At 52.8% G+C, this 16,355-nt stretch overlaps 1 protein-coding gene across 1 annotated transcript; it reads right to left on the bottom strand.

Moving 5' to 3' along the window:
* Nucleotides 1–5,140: 5,140 nt before the first annotated feature.
* On the bottom strand, nt 5,141–16,059 carry Myoc (myocilin). Its single transcript, XM_076831575.1, has 3 exons — nt 15,395–16,059; nt 7,874–7,990; nt 5,141–6,424 (listed from the first exon to the last, which is right to left on the bottom strand). The coding sequence occupies exons 1-3, from the start codon at nt 15,954–15,956 to the stop codon at nt 5,640–5,642; spliced, it is 1,464 nt and encodes a 487-aa protein (XP_076687690.1). The 5' UTR covers nt 15,957–16,059; the 3' UTR covers nt 5,141–5,639.
* Between the last annotated feature and the right edge of the window lie 296 nt (nt 16,060–16,355).

Raw genomic sequence — 16,355 nt, 5'->3', positions numbered from 1 at the left:
GTCTCTGACATCGCATGTGCAGATCTGGGGTTCCATTTTTGCTGTGTTGACTCTAAAGGTCCAGAGAACCCTAGGTGTTGGGTTTTCAGAACTCAGGCCCGACACCACCGCTGTGTGGCCCTTCCATGCTAGAGGAACTAAGGGTGCAGGGTGGTTGACTTTGAAAAATAGCAGTTTCAAAGTTTACTTCTAGGAGGTTAAAAGACTCTGTACCAGAAGCCCACTCTGCCAAGCGGCCAAGTGTGGATGATTTAGTGGGACCCCTGCTCAACCTCTTGGCAGACCCCAGGGCACCCTGAATGGTCGGGAGGCCTGGGAAGGGGGATAATTCAGATGCACATAGGAAAACTCCTTCCGTGCCTCCTTTACTTCATCCACATCCTCCTAGAGTCCTTGTGGGTGTGCTCTGCAGACCTGGCCTTACCCAGGTGCCCTGGTCCTCCAACCACATGGTCAGCAGGCCTCTTCGGACATCGGCAGCAGAGCAGGTGTGCACCGACCCCTGTCATCACCAGGCAGGTGCTCATACTGTGTGCCTCAGTCAGACGAGGAAGCTGACCGGCACTATCCAACAGGATGGCCGCTAGCCATGAATAGCTGCTTCAATTTAAGTTCATTAAAATTAAATAAGATTTAAAAAACCTCAGGCTGCTGGGTACAGCGGCAGGGCACTGGCCTAATATGCCCGAGGCCCTGGGTTTATCCAGCACGTGCCAAAGCAGCGGCAAACAACAATTCAGTCCCTGAAAACAGTTCATGTCACAAGTCCTCAGCAGGTGGTGGCCACCCTGCTGGATGTCAGATGTAGAACGTGACAGTCTGGGACAGAGGTCAAGCCCTGCAAGGCCACAGCCAGTGAAGAATAGAATCAAGGGAAGAAGCTCCTGTGCTGGTTTTATTCCTCGTTCTATTTCTAAGCAAGCTCCAGGATGTTCTTTCTGCTCATTTGTCTAACGAGCATTGTTGAGGGCCCACCATAGGAGTCGTATGCACTAGGGATATTTTGTTGTACAGAATGATCAATCCCTGCCTCAGGGGAATAGTCTTCCAGTGGAGGAAGACTAGCAAAAAATGTGCTGGGCACGGTGGTGCACGCCTGTAATCCCAGTGACTTGGGAGGCTGACGCAGGAGGATCTCAAGTTTGAGGTCAGCCTCAGCAGCTTAGGCCCTAAGCAATTGGTCACTGCCTGTCTCATATTGTAGCTCAGTGGCAAAGCATCCCCAGTACCCACCCCCCACCAAAATACACACATATAACACGACCTAAAAACATGAACTATACCATACTTGGGGAAGTGATGAGTGAGTATAATGGAAAATAAATTTTAAAATAATAAAATGGGGTAAGAGGAATTAGAAGTACCCAGGAAACAGTAGGTTGCCTACAATTTTAAACAGGGTCTGGGTGACCCTGTCTAGGATGGTGGCATCTGAGCAAAGACTTGCAGCCAGTGATGGTGTCAGCTGTGTGCACGTCTGGGGAGAGGTTTGGAGGACAAAGTGCGCTGGGTGCATCTGAGGGAGAGCCAGGAGGCCACTGGGCTTGGCTGGAGTAGAGTGACGGGACGTTGGCAGAAGATGCGGTCCCCCTGTGGGAAAGGTGGTGGTCCTGTGGCTTGGTAAGGGCTCTGTCTTTGCCTGGGAGATGGGAAGCCGCGAGGGTTTCCAGGGAACAAAGGGCCCAGGTCGGCTTGCTTTCTAATGGAGTTTTCTGGCCGCAGTGGGGTAAGAGGTGGTGCTGGTGAGGGGAGAGGAGACGGTTTGGGTGCTACCGCCGTGATCCAGGAACAAGATGGCACTGGGACCAGTGGCAGTTTGGGGCGATGAGAAAGGAGGCCAGATTCCGGATCTGTGTATTTGAAAGAGCCAATTGAGTTGCTGACCCATGGAATGTGGGGAGTGAGAGAGGGATAAAGGACAACCCCGAGATTGTTGGCTTGTGCAACTCGGGGGCCGGAGGGCCACCAGCTCCAGGCAGAGCAGACTCGATGTGTGCAGCAGGGTGGGGAGGACTCAGAAGTTCAAGTTTTGCTAGTTTGATAAGCCCAGCAGCCACCGAAGTGGAGATGTCACTGGGCAAATGAATCCGCGAGTCTGGAGTCTGGGGTAAGGACTGTGCTGGAGAGACCAGTGCGGCCATCAGCGTGGACATGGCACTTGAAGCCTTGGGAGTAGATGACGTTGCCAGAGGGTGAGGACAGAGGAGCCCCTGCACTGAGCCCTGGGGTACTTCCACCTCAGAGGCTGGGGTTAGAAGGAGGAACCAGCAAAAGAAATGAGGGTGCAGGAGAGTCCAGCCCCGGAAGGTGGGGAAGGAGTTTCCTTCTTCCCTCGGTTCTTCCTTCCCTCTCCTTCTCTGTCCCGAAGCCAGAAACACGGCTGATGGGGAGCTGTGCCTCCTCACCTGCCGCTTCCCACCGCACACCTGGCGGCTCACGGGGCTCAGCAGGTGGATGAGGCCCTGCGTGCTGACCTCTGGGCTCCCTTGCATGAGGGAGAGTGGGGACATGTTGAGGGTCACAACCAAGTCAAGATGGCGCCTGGCACTTTGCCAGGAGGAGTGGTGTGTGAAGCAACGCCAGCGAGCCATTAAGATGATGAGGATTCCTTATTGGCTGACTGCCGTATCTAGATGACGTTAATTAAGTTAAGCTGTGTGTCATTAGTTAAGCATATATACCTCTGTGGTCCTGCTACCTTGGGTGCCCGCTACTTTGAGTTCTCAGTTCCTGCTTCAACCTTCAAGTTGCTTGTCACCTCTTGGTTATTTTGCCCAGACGGTCTTAGGCAGCCCAGCCGGACTACGGCAGGGACAGGAAGCTGTTAGGGGCTCACTTGTACTAGGTTAAAGTCTTAATCCTAATGCCAGTTGAACATCCTAAATCCAAAATCAGAAATAGTCCAAAATCTGAAACTTTCAGGTGCTTGTGTGATGGCCCAAGAGACACGCGATTCATCACCTGACCTCCCGTGAAGTCGGTCAAAAGGGGCCACACTGAAAGTGTTGCAAGAAATCTCCTTCAGGCTATGTGCAAAGGTGGATGGAAACTTCAGTCGATTTCAGGTGTAGATCTGGGTCCAGCCCCAAGACAACGTCCTCATGGGTCTGCAAATATCACTGAACCTGAAAAACCCCGAATTCAAAACACTTTAGGTCCTGAGTGTTTCAGATAAGAGTAGAAAACCTGTACTGTGGAGTGCGGCCTGCTTTGGAGATCTGACCTTTAAAGAGGTAATTAAATTAATGCGAGGTCACCAGGGTGGGCCACAGTCTAATATGACTGCGCCCCTATCACAAGAGGAGATTGGGACGAGTTCACAGGGAGGACTGTGTGAAGACAGGGGAGAAGACCCTCTGCCCACCGAGGAGAGGGACCTTGGAAGAAGCCCATCTGCCGACACCTTGACTCGGGTTTCCCGCCTACCGAGTCCCATGTCTGTTTCTGAGGCCCCCAGTCTGTGGCGTTCACGCAGCCCCAGGCCACAGAGACGCAGTGGAGAGGCATCTGTGGTCTTGTTCTCCTCCTCCTGGTTCATACAAAGGTAGCCTCGATGAGAACCAACGGCCAGTGGAAAAGAAGTCGAGCCCTGGCTGTGCTTTTCACAGAGGGTCCTCGGAACTCACGGAAGGGAGAATCTCTTTAAAGCTGAGGCTGTGCGAAGGCCAAGCCCCAGGCCCAGTCCCAGTCCCGGGAAGACGACAGAGAAAGGGCTGTCCCGCCCCTGCAGTGTGAATAAAGTCCGGGGAAGCGAGGGATGCCAGAGACAGAGCCTGGATTCTGGGGAGCTCCCACGGTTTGGGGCACCTGAGAGCAGAGGGGACTGGTGCAGCTTCCCGGGGGAGCTTGGGGTCTAGGTGACAAATCTCCAGGAGCAGTGGCCCAGCACCAGCAGAAGAGCAGAGGCGGACCTGTGTTCCTATGGCACAGGGCAACTCTTCAGATGTCCCCGTATGCCAGCAGGACACACAGCAGGCCAGGAAAAGCAATGTACCTAGACAGGCCTGGCCGTCTTCACGGGTCGCGATGTCAGCAGCAAGGGCTGGAACCCACACAGATGGTTCAACCAGGTGTGGGCAGCTCTGCCTGCGGTCTCGCCACTCGGTGCTCTCAGCACGGAGGCCACCTCGGGGGAGGGGGGAGAGGAAAGCCCTGAAATGAGTGACAACATGCTGAAGCGACACAGCAGCAACTGTGGAAAGTAAGTTCAGTTACTAAAACGTGATTCCAGGGCTGTGGTGGTGGCTCGGTGGCAGAGCGGTGACCTCGCACATGTGAGGCACTGGGTTCAATCCTCAGCACCACACGAAGATACAAATAAGCAAAATAAAGATATTGTAACCATCTATAATTAAAAAATTTTTTTTTTAAATAAAAAGTAATTCCATAGAGAATGGGGAGTTTTTTGGTTTCACTTTTGTGGTGCTGGGGACTGCACCCAGGGCCTTGTCTGTGCCAGGCAAGTGCTCTTCCACTGAGCCCCTCTCCAGTCCTGGGAGTTAGCCACATTCGACAGCGTCTCACTGAGTTGCTGAGCACCTCGTCTCCCCAAGGCTGCCGGCTTTGAACTCACGATTCTCCTGTCTCAGCTCCTGAGCCACTAGGATTACAGGTGTGGGCCACCGTGCCTGGCTGGAGTTATTAACAGGTATGAGTTTCAGTTTTACAAGGTGAAAGAGTTCTAAACATAGATGGGGCGATGGTTGAACAACTCGTCATATGTGCTTACTACCACTGAACCATGCACTTAAACGGTCAAGATGGTAAGCGTTGTTATATGCATTTTATCAAAATTTTGAGAATTGGAGAAAAATACTATGAGGTTTGCTCACCCGAGATGGTGGCTTATACAACTGATACTAGGACAACAGATAAGAGCCAAAGGGGACCTAGGGTCCAGAGAGGCTGAGTTGAGGGAGAAATGGAATATGCTTTAGGAAGGGCCAGGAACACGAAGAGATGGAGGCGTGGATTCCACTGTGTGCCTGGTGCCATCTGGGCGCAGCCTTGAAACCAAGCACAAGCCTCCTGGTTACACGCACACACTCGTACACACACCCAGCACTTTGCAGTCACATCTCCCAGCCCAAAGGAATTATCTGCTTCTCTTAGGCAAAGATTCTCACACAGTTCAGGGAAGTTGATGTCATATATGATCATTTTATTTTTCAAGGCCAGGGGTTATAGAATACACAACTGAATTCTTCCTGAAGCATTAGAAGCCAGTGGTAGTAAACACTTCTTACGTAAGTTCAGTGCAGGCCACGGGGCTATTTCTCTTCCTTTAGAAGTGCTGCTTTTATCATGGCTTAGGGAGCCGTGCAACTTGTGAGAGTAATGGTTTTATGAAGAAACCACCAGGCCTTTGAGCTCTTGCCCCAAATCTACAGAAACCTGGAACTCTCTTGGACAAGCATCCCTTTAAAAGCTGACAGAAGAAAAGAATATCTATCCTACTACAAAGTTGTCTCGGCCCTCAGATGGCTACCCTGCCTGCCACGGTGGTTCACGCAGTCTCCTGCATCGAGGGAACAGGAGAAGCCGCTGGCTCTGCATGGATGGCTGTCCCAGCAGCCCACACCCCTCTGGAGCCCTGAGCATTATCTCCTCCTGCCTCTGCTGGTAGGGCTTGGGGCTCCTCACATCTTGGAGAGCTTGATGTCATAGGTCACCATGTTGAAGTTGTCCCAGGCAAAGAGCTTCCTCTCCAGGGGGTTATAATCGATCATGCTGCTGTACTTGTAGCGGTTCTTGAATGGGATGGTCAGGGTCTTACTGACCCCTGTGCCCGTGTCATAAGCAAAGTTGACAGTGGCCTCGGCTGAGGAGTAGCTGCTGACCGTGTACAAGGTGCCGCAGATGATGAAGGCGTTGGCGACTGACTGCTTACGGATGTTGGTCTCCCAGGTCTGCTCAAGCTCCAGGCTCTCCGGGCTCAGTCTGGAGAGGACCATGGCCCCTTTGGCGGCCTCGGTGCTGTAGATGACCCACAGGCCCGTCTCGTCCACAGCCAAGTCGATGTCTGTGTAGCCGCCCCACGAGTACGGGAACTGTCCGTGGTAGCCGGCCCCCGGGACGTCCTTCTCCGCCTTCACTGCCTCCGTGTTCAGCTCGTACCTGATCAGGGTTCTGGACTCGGCCCCCTGGAAATAGAGGCTCCCCCCATACACCACTGCACCGGTGCTCTCCAGCGCCCGGGGCAGCACGTGCACCTTGGAGGGGTAGCCCTGCACGAACTGGCTGATGAGGCTGTACTCAAAGACCTGGTGGATGTCTGTGCCCACCGTGTCGATCCTCCACGTGGTCTCCCGCGTGTACGGGAAGGCCGGCCTGGGGTCTCTCATCCACACTCCGTACTTGCCGGTGATTGTTTCTGCGGTCCTCAGGGTGACAGGCTCTCCTACCCAAACCAGTTCTCCACAGCCTGATGGATTTAAAAAAATAATTTTAAAAAAAGGCACCTCGTATCCATCAGCTCTCCAAATACAGGCAGTGACAGAGTGGAAGCAGCAGAGCAGGCAGAAGTAGGGGCCCCAGGACCAGCTGTCTGGGCTTAAAGCTGGGTTTGGCTGCAAACAGGCCTGACTTTCAATAAGCTGCTCAGCTCTGCACGCCTCGGCCTTCCCAGGCAACGGGGGACAGCAGTACTGTTTTGGGTAGCAGGGCTGTTTCAAGTTTGAGGTGTGATTAGACATGTTAGGTGTGGGTAGAGAGAACATGCACAGCAAATGTGGGGGGGGGGGTCTGTCGTGGGAAGGGATTCCTACTCCTCCCAGTGTCAAGGGGGAGGCCTCAGACAGCTTCAACCACATCTGCAACACTCGAGCTTGGCGGGACCCGGCGTGTTCATCAGATTACTTCCCATGACTTTCAAGTTATTTTAAAAGAGTGAAAATGAATTCCTTATAAGAATAACTTCTAGTTAGGCCTGGTGGTGGACACATGTGACTCCAGCTCTTCAGGAGGCCCAGGAAGGTCAAAGTCAGCCTCGGCAACTTGGCGAGACCTTGTCTCAATCAAAAATCAAGAGGGCTGGGGGTGACAAATAAATAAATTAAAATGAATAAATACAAGAAGACTGGAAGTGGAGCACATTCCCCACCTTATTAAGGCTCTTAGAAATTAGATATCTGAATATTAAAAAAAATTTGCTGTGGACTTGGAGGTCTTCCTTGACATACGTGAGTATCTCAGAAGAAGAAACCTCGAACCTAGTTCAATCCCCAGCACTTAAAAAAAAATTGAAAATTTAGATTTAGCAGAATCAAAATAGATTTCTACTTTAGCGGGCACCTTCAATGTTGACACAGAAGGTGGATACCATTCACTGAATCATGCTTTGAATATTTCATTACCCCGTCCCCATGGGTGCCCTTCAGTGCTCACAGTAATTGTCAGTAACACAGGCAGAGCTTCTAAAAATCATTCCTTCAGGGAAGACTTTGGAGAGGGGCAATTGTGCTTTTCCTAGGTGGCCGAAGTTCAGCAGAAATACCTTCACTAACAGACAGTGCTAGATGGGACAGGGCAGCTACCTGGCCCTCAGGCTAAGGGTGTGAAGGAGCTACTGAGGCTTGTGACCTCCCAGGTGCAATGCAATGACCAAGTGGGCTAAACAGGCCTTGCTCATCTTCTCCCGGTGCAGCCCAGCTGCCTTCCAGGGTGGGTGGCAGGAGACGGACTCTCCTGGGAAAGGCTGCTCCCTGAGGACCTGCCCTGGCAAGAGGAAAGGGTGGGTTCCTGTCCTCAGTCCCTCCCTGTCTCTGCTCCCAAGGAGGTCACTCCTGAGGGCATTTACTCTCCAAATTTGAACACAGAACAAGACATGGCAGAGGCCACGTGGGCTCAGCAGGGAAGACACCCAACTTCATACCGTTATCGTCACTCCTGGGTCGGCCAGAGGGACTCTCCAAGATCTGGGAAGCCGGAACCTTGGTTAACTCCGACTTCAGTTCCTGGAAGGCCAGAGTGTCCAAATTCCACTGAGAAGCTGTATTAAGAGAAAGAGTCAGGCGGTCCCATGAGAAGAAACGGGCCAGGGATCGACTGTGGAGGAGAGCATTTAGTTAGATCTCCTCGTTGGAGATCTGCTTTAAGATGATGCCGGGGTGTGGTGGGGGATCAGGCAGGGGAAGACTGTTGGGCGGGGCTCGGAGCTGCCCTGGGCTCATTCTTTTCTCCCACTGTTGTGACTGTTTAAAAAATCCCATATTTAAAAAGCTTACCTAATTACATAGCAATTAAATTACTTAGCAAACTGCCTAGCACAGAGTTGGATATTCAGAATAAAATAAGACTTTGCACTTTTGAAATACTTTCCACCAGAAGGGCAGGCTTATGAGTGTATGAGGTGTGATTTCAGGAATATTAAGGCTCTTATCAATTAGATATCTGAATATCAAAACATTTTTTTGCTCCGTGACTTAGGTTTTCCTTGTCATATACAAGCATCTTATAAGAAAACTCCAGATTTTTTCTTTCTTCTATTTTTTTTTGGGGGGGGGTATGATGTGTGTTACTGGGGACTGAACCCAGGGGAGCCTCATCACTACCTCCCTATCCCTTTCTTTTCTTTTAAAACGGGTTCTTGCTAAGCTGCTGAGGCTGGCCTTGAACTTGTGCTCCGCCTGCCCTGATTACAGGCATGTGCCACCACAACCAGCTTATCATTTTATTTTTAAAATACATTTTTATTTTTAATTGACACATGTATCACTGGGACCCAGAGTGACATTTCAGTAGATCAGCTCATGGTAATTGGCACGTCTACCACTTAGACATGTATTATTTCTTTGTGTTGGGAACATTCAAAATTCTCTCTAGTGATTTTGAAATATGCAGTTGTTAGTAACATGTCAAGCTTCACACACTCAGTTGAAATGTCTCTTTCTGAGGCCACACTGCATAAGGACGAGTGTGTGCAAGGTTCCTGTGAGAAGGGGAGAACATGGGTGACCCTGGTTAGACATTTGGTCATTGCAACCATGGGTCCTACCTTTGCTTAGGATTCAAAGCAATTCTTGACTCCAGGGATGAAGCAGTGGCCCACAAGGATCATTTTAAACAGGTGTGGAGGTTTTAAACTGTAGGTTTGATGGTTCAAGTACAGTAAGGCCAACAGATCCCCAGGCAATTGTGTGCTGGGTTGTGGCCGTAATCCCAGCTGCTTGGGAGGCTGAGGCAGGAGGAATCTCTCAGTAATAGAGCACCCCTGAGTTCAATCCCATTGCTACACACACACACACACACACACACACACACACACACACAATAATAATTCAAGGGCTGGGGATGTGGAGTGCTTGCCTAGCATGTGAGTGGCCCTGAATTCCATCCCCAGGACTGGGGGGAGGGGAGAGAGAGTGTGAGGCAAACCATGGAAACAGTAAAAAGATAGTGGTTTCCAGGGCAGGGTGCAGGCAGGAATAAACAGACATTGCACGCGGGCTTCTGGGAAAACGGAACTCCTGTGCGCGGTACCCTAATGGTGGATACGTTATTTTATGTTTGTCCAAAACCCATAGAAGTTACAACACCCAAAGCGTAAGCTGTGGTCTTAGTAACTATGATGTGTCAATGGGTTTGTCAACTTTATCACTGAGGGGGGTCCGCAGGAAGGGGGGAAGCTGTGCCTGTGGGAAATATCTGTACCTTCCTCTCAATTTTGCTGTGAACCTAAAATAGCCCCCCAAAGTCCTCTTTTAAAAACAACTATCTTGAAGTCTGTATTGCGGTAGGTCCCAGGAGAGGAGAAATGCCAACCACAGGGGGAGGGGTGCCCATGGGAAGCCTCTCCCTCAGGAGGCTGCAGCCGAGGGGGACAGAGTGGTGCTTCAGACTTTCAGGGAAGTAGGACAAGGCTGGGGGACGGCCCTCTGCAGCTAATGAGATTCAGTCGTTGCCATCACTCATTAAGTGCTACTGTGAGCCAGTACATGCTCGGTGCTTGCTGTTCAATTCCTCTATTTCCTGTAATCCCAGCCACTCAGGAGGCTGAGGCAGGAGCATGGCACGTCCCAGGCCCGCCTGGCAACTTAGACCTTGTCTCAAAGAAAAAAAAAAAAGGGTTGAGGGGAGCACAGGGTGTGCAGGGCTGTAGCTCAGAAGTAGAGTGCTCCTGGGCTCAATACCCATAGGCAAAATAACAAGACCAAACAAGAGCAGTTCTGAAAGTGAGCACTGTTATCTCCAAACGCAAATGAGGAAAGCAAGCTTCAAAGGGGTTAAGTAACTCGCTCAGGGTCACACAGCTAGTCACTGGTGGGGCTGGAGTAAAACCAAAGCTGTGGCAGGTGTGAGCCCTTGTACCCCGTGGTGGGCGTGGCCAGTTATAGACGTGAACCCGGCCACCTGTGGTGGGCGTGGCCAGTTATAGACGTGAGCCTGTCCACCTGTGGTGGGCGTGGCCAGTTATAGATGTGAACCCGTCCACCTATGGTGGGTGTGGCCAGTTGTGGATGTGAGCTTGTCCACCTGTGGTGGGCGTGGCCTGCTGTGGAGGCCTGATTCTCACAGTTGAACACTTGCCCTTTCACACCTGCCGTGGGAGAGCCAAGGTGCCCGTGTGTAAAGTGAGTGCACTATCAACCCACCTCAGTAGAGGACCCTAGAGGGACACTAGGCTGTGGGGGGTTGTCCCTGTGTGCAGAATGCAAGGGAGCCCTGCCCCGGCTGCTCCTCTGTGACCTTGCAGCCTCGTCCTGGCCATCGACTTTCCACCGCCCTCCCACACGGAAACCAGCACTCCGTGGGGACCGCAGTGCTCTGAAGGCCCTGCTGGCCCTGTCCTCACTTCCTGGATGCCCAGGCCCCGGGAGGCGCTCGGCCCACCTGTGCCCTGCACTCAGGAAGTTTTTGGCAGCCCCAGACCTGCTCAGGCCAACCAGCCCCTCGTCTGCTCTCATGGGCTGAGCATACCCTGTCCCATGAGGTCTGGACCCTCCAAGTCCATCCTGCCATCCATCCCCTCCCTCTTCTGAGGAGCCACGTGGAGTTTACCTCTGTCTTACAGTGGCCCTGTCATCACAGTTAGTCTTCATGCCGAATGTCCCTGGTAGTACCTTCTGTGGGCTCTACTCCCCACCAGGCCAGGCTGCTTGGCTCCTTGGGGAGTGACCCTGCTCTGGGGCTCTGGGGCTGAGCCCAGTGCCCTGTGGGCATCACAGTAAAGACACAGCTCTGGGGCTGCTCACAGCAGCACCCCACGGGCTCTTCTCCTGATCGCCAGGGAAGAGTGGAGGTGCACTGGCTGGTGCTGAGTCCCACCCTGTCCAGCACTGCCCTGCAGGCTCCTGAGCCCTGCAGCCTGAGCTTCCCCCGGCTCTTTCCTTGCTGTGCAGGAACCACGCCTCACAGTTCTCATTGGGGTAAACAAGAGCCACAGCAAAACATAATGTCAGGGAATGGCTCCCAGCAAGACCGCAAGGCCAGTTCCCAGTTGGCAGATGGAGGGCTGGACTGGGAGCCCGCGGCTGCAGCTCGTTGTGTCAGCCAGGAGCATCTGGCAACATTCAGACCCCAGAGTAGAGCCATCTGGCACGAGGACCCAAGGCAGGAAGCATTTGTGTGAAGGGGCCTGGGCTGAGCCAGAAGTTGTAGATTCCTAGTTCAGTCCTGCCAAGTCCCAGCTGTGTGACTTTGGGCAGGTGGTTCAACTTCTCTGAGCCTCAGTATTCTGAACCTCACAATTGTATGAGGTTACTTTAAGGATTACATAAGATACTATCAGTGAAATGCTCCTCAGTAAAGATGTGTCAAAACTCAAATTTCCCTGGAATATTTCAGTTGCTAACATTTCCTTCTGAATGCAAAGAAAAAACAGAGATTATGAAAAGGTTAGCAACTGTGTGGTGTCAGAGTTAAAAGGTTTATGACTTAAAAAATCAAAACTCAGTCCTTCTGTGGTTTGATGTCTATTATAAAATTTTGGAAGTTCTCTGTCTATTCTGCCCTAATCTCCTCTGCTAAACTCGTTCTAGGAAGCTTGACCTAGAAACTAAGCTCATTAACTCATTTGCATAAGCATGCAAATGATATTGTATTAAATATTTATATATTAAATATTATCACTGCTTGAAAAGTTCAGTGTGTGTGTGTGTGTGTGTGTGTGTGTGTGTGTTTGTTTGCTTGCAGTTCTAGGGACTGAGATCAGGGGTGCTTTATCTCCACTGCATCTCCAGCCCCTTTTACTGTTTCACTTTGAGACTGGGTCTCCCTAAATGGCTGAGGCCAACTTTGTAAAGCTGGTGCGGAACTTGCGATCCTCCTGTGTCCACCTTCCAGGGAGCTGGGATTAAGGCGTGCACCAGCAGGCCTGGCCAGTCAGTCTTGTTAAATGAAGAGCCAGGCACGGTGGCGCCCACCCATAATCCCAGCGACCTGGGGTGTGAGGCAGGAGGACTGCAAGTTTGAGGCCAGCCTGGGCAACTTCAGAGACCCTGTCTCAAAATGACAAACAAAACAAAACACCGGGGTATAGTTCAGTGGTAGAGCACCCCAGGGGCTGGGTTAAATCCCCAGCACCCGAAGAAAATACAAATAGATACACAAATATATTTATGAAACTTAAATGAGGAGAATGAGGAAAAAAGAAGAGTGCCCACATATTTAGAGGTTGCCACGAATACTTTCGGAAAGTGGAGATCGGCTCATGGACTCGTCCCAGTGGGCTCTGTCTCTAGGATCAACGCGTGTGTTATAGGGATGCTGCGTGTCTGTTGACGGTGACGGAACTCGAGCAGAAGAGGCCCTTTGTAGTGGCAGTCCACTTATGGGGGGGCTCCTCTGTCAAGCCCTGGGCTGGGCGCTTACCCGTGTCACTTCCAATCTTGGGGGTCATCGTCCCGGTCCTGTGGCACTGGGACTCCTCGGCACTGGGCTTGGACACGCCTGGTTCCCAGGCCGCTTCCTTTCCCAGCCTTGTGGAGGTGGCCCTTCTCTCTCAGGTGTCACCGGCCAGGACCTTGCCTCCCCGCCCTGCCCAGCTTCTCTGACTGTGTGGGAGTCTGCTAGAACGCCTGGTGGCCCTCACCATAGCCTTATCAGAGTCACAGATGAACGGTCCCCACTCTGTCACATTGGACAGGCCCTCTCTAGGTCCCGACTGGGACTGAGCTGCTGTCGTCCACTGTGGTGGCTTTGAGAGGCCCCTGCCCATCTTGATTCCTTCCCTGAATCCTCTCCCTCTCCCCTGAGGTAAGCCCACCAGGAACCACCTGCACACAGCCGCCTCCAGGCTCTGGTCTGCGGGGGAACCCGCCTAAAGCAAAGGCTAAGCAGAGAAGAGCGCAGGTTCACGATATTTCCCCTGCTTTGGGCTTCCATTCAGAGCGCGGGCTTGTGTGCAGGCGTGTGCGCGTATTGAAGTGTTTTCTGTCACGTGTGTGCAGGGATGAACAAGCAACTTCTGTGGCTCCAAGGAGAGCTAGACAGTGGCGGTGACAGTTAGGACTAGCGGTGGCCTCAGTTTCCACATTCGCAAGAATGAGCCAGCGGCACTGGGGTCTGTGGGGTCCCTTTCAAGTTCCACGGTCTTGCACAAGTGGAATTTCCTGCCGAAAACCATCCACTGCTAGAAAAGAGACTCCAGGTTTGGAGCTGATTCTACTGGGCCGGTGCCTGAGTTCAAAAGCAGAGCAGTTGGAAAGCCCCAAAAAAGAAGTACAAAATCGGAGGACACGGCTGAGAAATTCCAAAGACCTGTTAAACGGCCACAGTCATTAAAAAAGACAAGACATTAACTGTATTTTCACTGCACACGCATGTATGGGTTTGTGCTGAGAGCGTCATTCCAGGAGCGTCCTGAAATCGGTGATGCCCATGGTAGGTCCAGGAGTAACTCCCTGTTGTCCTTCCAAACTCAAGTTCAAGTCAGGGCTCCCTCTGCACTGACCAGCTGTGTGGCCTTGGACCCTTAACCTCTGAAGAACTCTCTCCCTAGTGGTAACATTCCGAGTGGGATCTCTCCCAGTTCTAAGGATGCAGGGTTTTAACCAATCCTCCATTCCCTACAGTCCATTCCCTGCAGAAGCCATTCCTCACAGCAGGGCTCTCCCTTGCCGAATCGCAGATGCGGAATGAAGGTACAGAGAGAGATAAATAACTGACCCAGGCGTCCACTCGGGTTCCCCAGCCTCACCCCTCTGCAGATCTTGCCTTTCCTGTAGAAAGCTTTTTTTTTAGAAAATATTTTTCCCATCAAGTTATTTTGAAAGATACTAAGAAAGTTCCCCCCCACCCTACCCCACCCCGGCCCCCGTGGACTCTGCACTTGGACCGGCCAGTTGTTAACTGTCTGCCACATCTGTCGGGCCTCTTCCTCTTGTCCTCTAATTGTTGCTGAACCCCCTGACAGCAAAATGCCAACCTCCTGGCCCTGCACCCCAAGCCCTTGAGCAGGCATCTCCTTGGAACAAGGGACTCTCCTCACAGCGGTGCCACCACTCTCTCCCCCAAGGACCCGAGCGTTCAGACAGCAGCATGTGCAGCCGGTGTTCGCATTTCCTCAAAGGTCCCACACGTCCCTTGTGACTTTCTCCCTGTCTGTGCAAGAGCCAGTCAGGGGTCACACACTCCGTTTGGTGACCTGTCTCTTGGTCCCCTTAGCCTAGAGCCTGCCCTCCCTCCAGCCTTTTCTTTCTTCTTGATGAAGGGTCCAGACTTTGTGCCACTGCACCGTGGCTCGCTTCCTCCTGGCGGGAAAGCTTATCTCACCCGGAACACTAGGAGCACAGCTTTCACAAGAAGTGATGCGGTTACTGTCTCCCCTGCTAATGGGGAGAGTGTGCCTGTCCCCTGAAGTACACAGACCTGTCCCCAAGCAAATGTGGGCCAGGAGGGACAGAGAGCAGCTCAGTTAGAAAAGCCGCCTCGGGAACTTAATTAAAAGCAGAGGCTCTCACAGGAGCCAGGAATAGGAAAAACCTCCAGAACGACGATGGAGGGACCCCCAAGTGCTGCTGCAGAGAACCCCCTTAGTATCTCATTAATGTGCTGCCTTCCCAGGGACAGAGGCCCTTCTGGCACCAAAGGGTGGGAATAATGGTCTCTGAGCAGGTTCAAAAAGAATAGTTTTCCAAAAAGCACAGTTGGGAGCCTCCTACTGATCACATTCCACGCGTCTCTCCCCTGATCCTGGTTTCTTGTTTTGCTTCGGGAGATGAAACCTCTGCGCTGGCTAGTCACCAGCTCAGAGCCACCAACCACACCAGCTTGCAGGAGCCAAATTGCTGGAAATATGTGAAAATACCTGCTTTGTCCTCTTAACCCCGGGTGGTGTGCTCGGCGTGTGGTCTCTGGGGGGCAGGAGGGGCAGGAAGAGAAGGCTCAGACACCTTTCACAGGTCCCCAGGAGCGTGTCACCTGGGGACAGGCAGACCCCCACCTGCGTCCTTACCTTCCCTGGAGTCTGGCTGCACCTCCCGAGGGGTGGCTCGGGTCTGGGGACATGGGCCCCTCCTCAGGCTGGCCGCTTCCTGGCTGCTGCTTTCCAGCCTCCTGGCCAGGTCCTCATTCTCCTGCGCCAGTCGCCTCTTCTCGTCCTCCAGAGCTGACTTGTCTCGGAGGAGGTTGCTGTAGGCCACCTCCAGCTCCCTGGTTTGGGTCTCCAGCTGGTCTCGCTCCTTCCTCAGGGTGCCCAGCTCTCCCTGCAGCCCCTCCTGGCTCCCCTGGGGCCCAGCAGCCTGGCCCAGGGTCAGCTGGTTGAGGAGATTCTCCAGGGAGCTGAGCCGAGCTATGGTGGACTGCAGGTCGGCGCGCTGGGCGCTGCTGTCCCTCTGTAGGTCCTGGATGGCTGACATGGCCTGGCCCTGCTCGGGGCAGCTGGACTCACTGGGGCTGGCCACACTGAAGGTATACTGGCATCGGCCGCTGCGATCGTTGGCCTTCCGGAGCTGGGCCGTCCTGGCCCCTGTTCCCCACGCCAGGCAGGCCAGAAGCAGCATGTGCATAGCTGGCATGGTGGGCCTGCAGCTGCCGTGCACGGGGAACCTGCGTGCAGAGGCTGGGCGAGCCTTCCTCCGAAACTGGGCAGCTCTGTGAGGTGGCTGGATGGGTGGCCCTGCTGGCTCCTGCCTGAACTCAGACAGGCGTATATATCCCAGGGAGCCAGGCCTGCGTGGAGGGGGTAGAGAGGTGGCCACGTGAGGCCGGGTGGGGCCGGCACAGGGGTTGTTTCCAACACGGCCAGCAAGATTCTTAAAAAATCATCTTCCAGAAGTCTGTTTTGAATTTCTTTGAAAAAAATGTCCCACTCTACGCACCCTGCACCACAAGAGTATTCCCCGTGTGTCTACTCTATTATTTGGGTGTGAGGGCACACATTCACACTCATAGATGTCTGCCTCATCCAAAAGGAA

This window comes from Callospermophilus lateralis, chromosome 13, assembly GCF_048772815.1.
Source record: "Callospermophilus lateralis isolate mCalLat2 chromosome 13, mCalLat2.hap1, whole genome shotgun sequence".
Taxonomy (NCBI): Eukaryota; Metazoa; Chordata; class Mammalia; order Rodentia; family Sciuridae; genus Callospermophilus; species Callospermophilus lateralis.
Note: the sequence above shows the minus strand (reverse complement) of the source record. Positions and strands in the feature narration are given on the sequence as shown.

Bases quoted from the DNA above. Each gene is read 5' to 3' on its own strand.
- Myoc (XM_076831575.1), bottom strand. From the start codon at position 15,956: ATGCCAGCTATGCACATGCTGCTTCTGGCCTGCCTGGCGTGGGGAACA. The intron at 7,991-15,394 runs GTAAGGACGCAG...CTCTTAATACAG, and splicing joins GCAGCCAGACTCCAGGGAAG to CTTCTCAGTGGAATTTGGAC. The intron at 6,425-7,873 runs GTATGAAGTTGG...TAAATCCATCAG, and splicing joins ACCCAGGAGTGACGATAACG to GCTGTGGAGAACTGGTTTGG.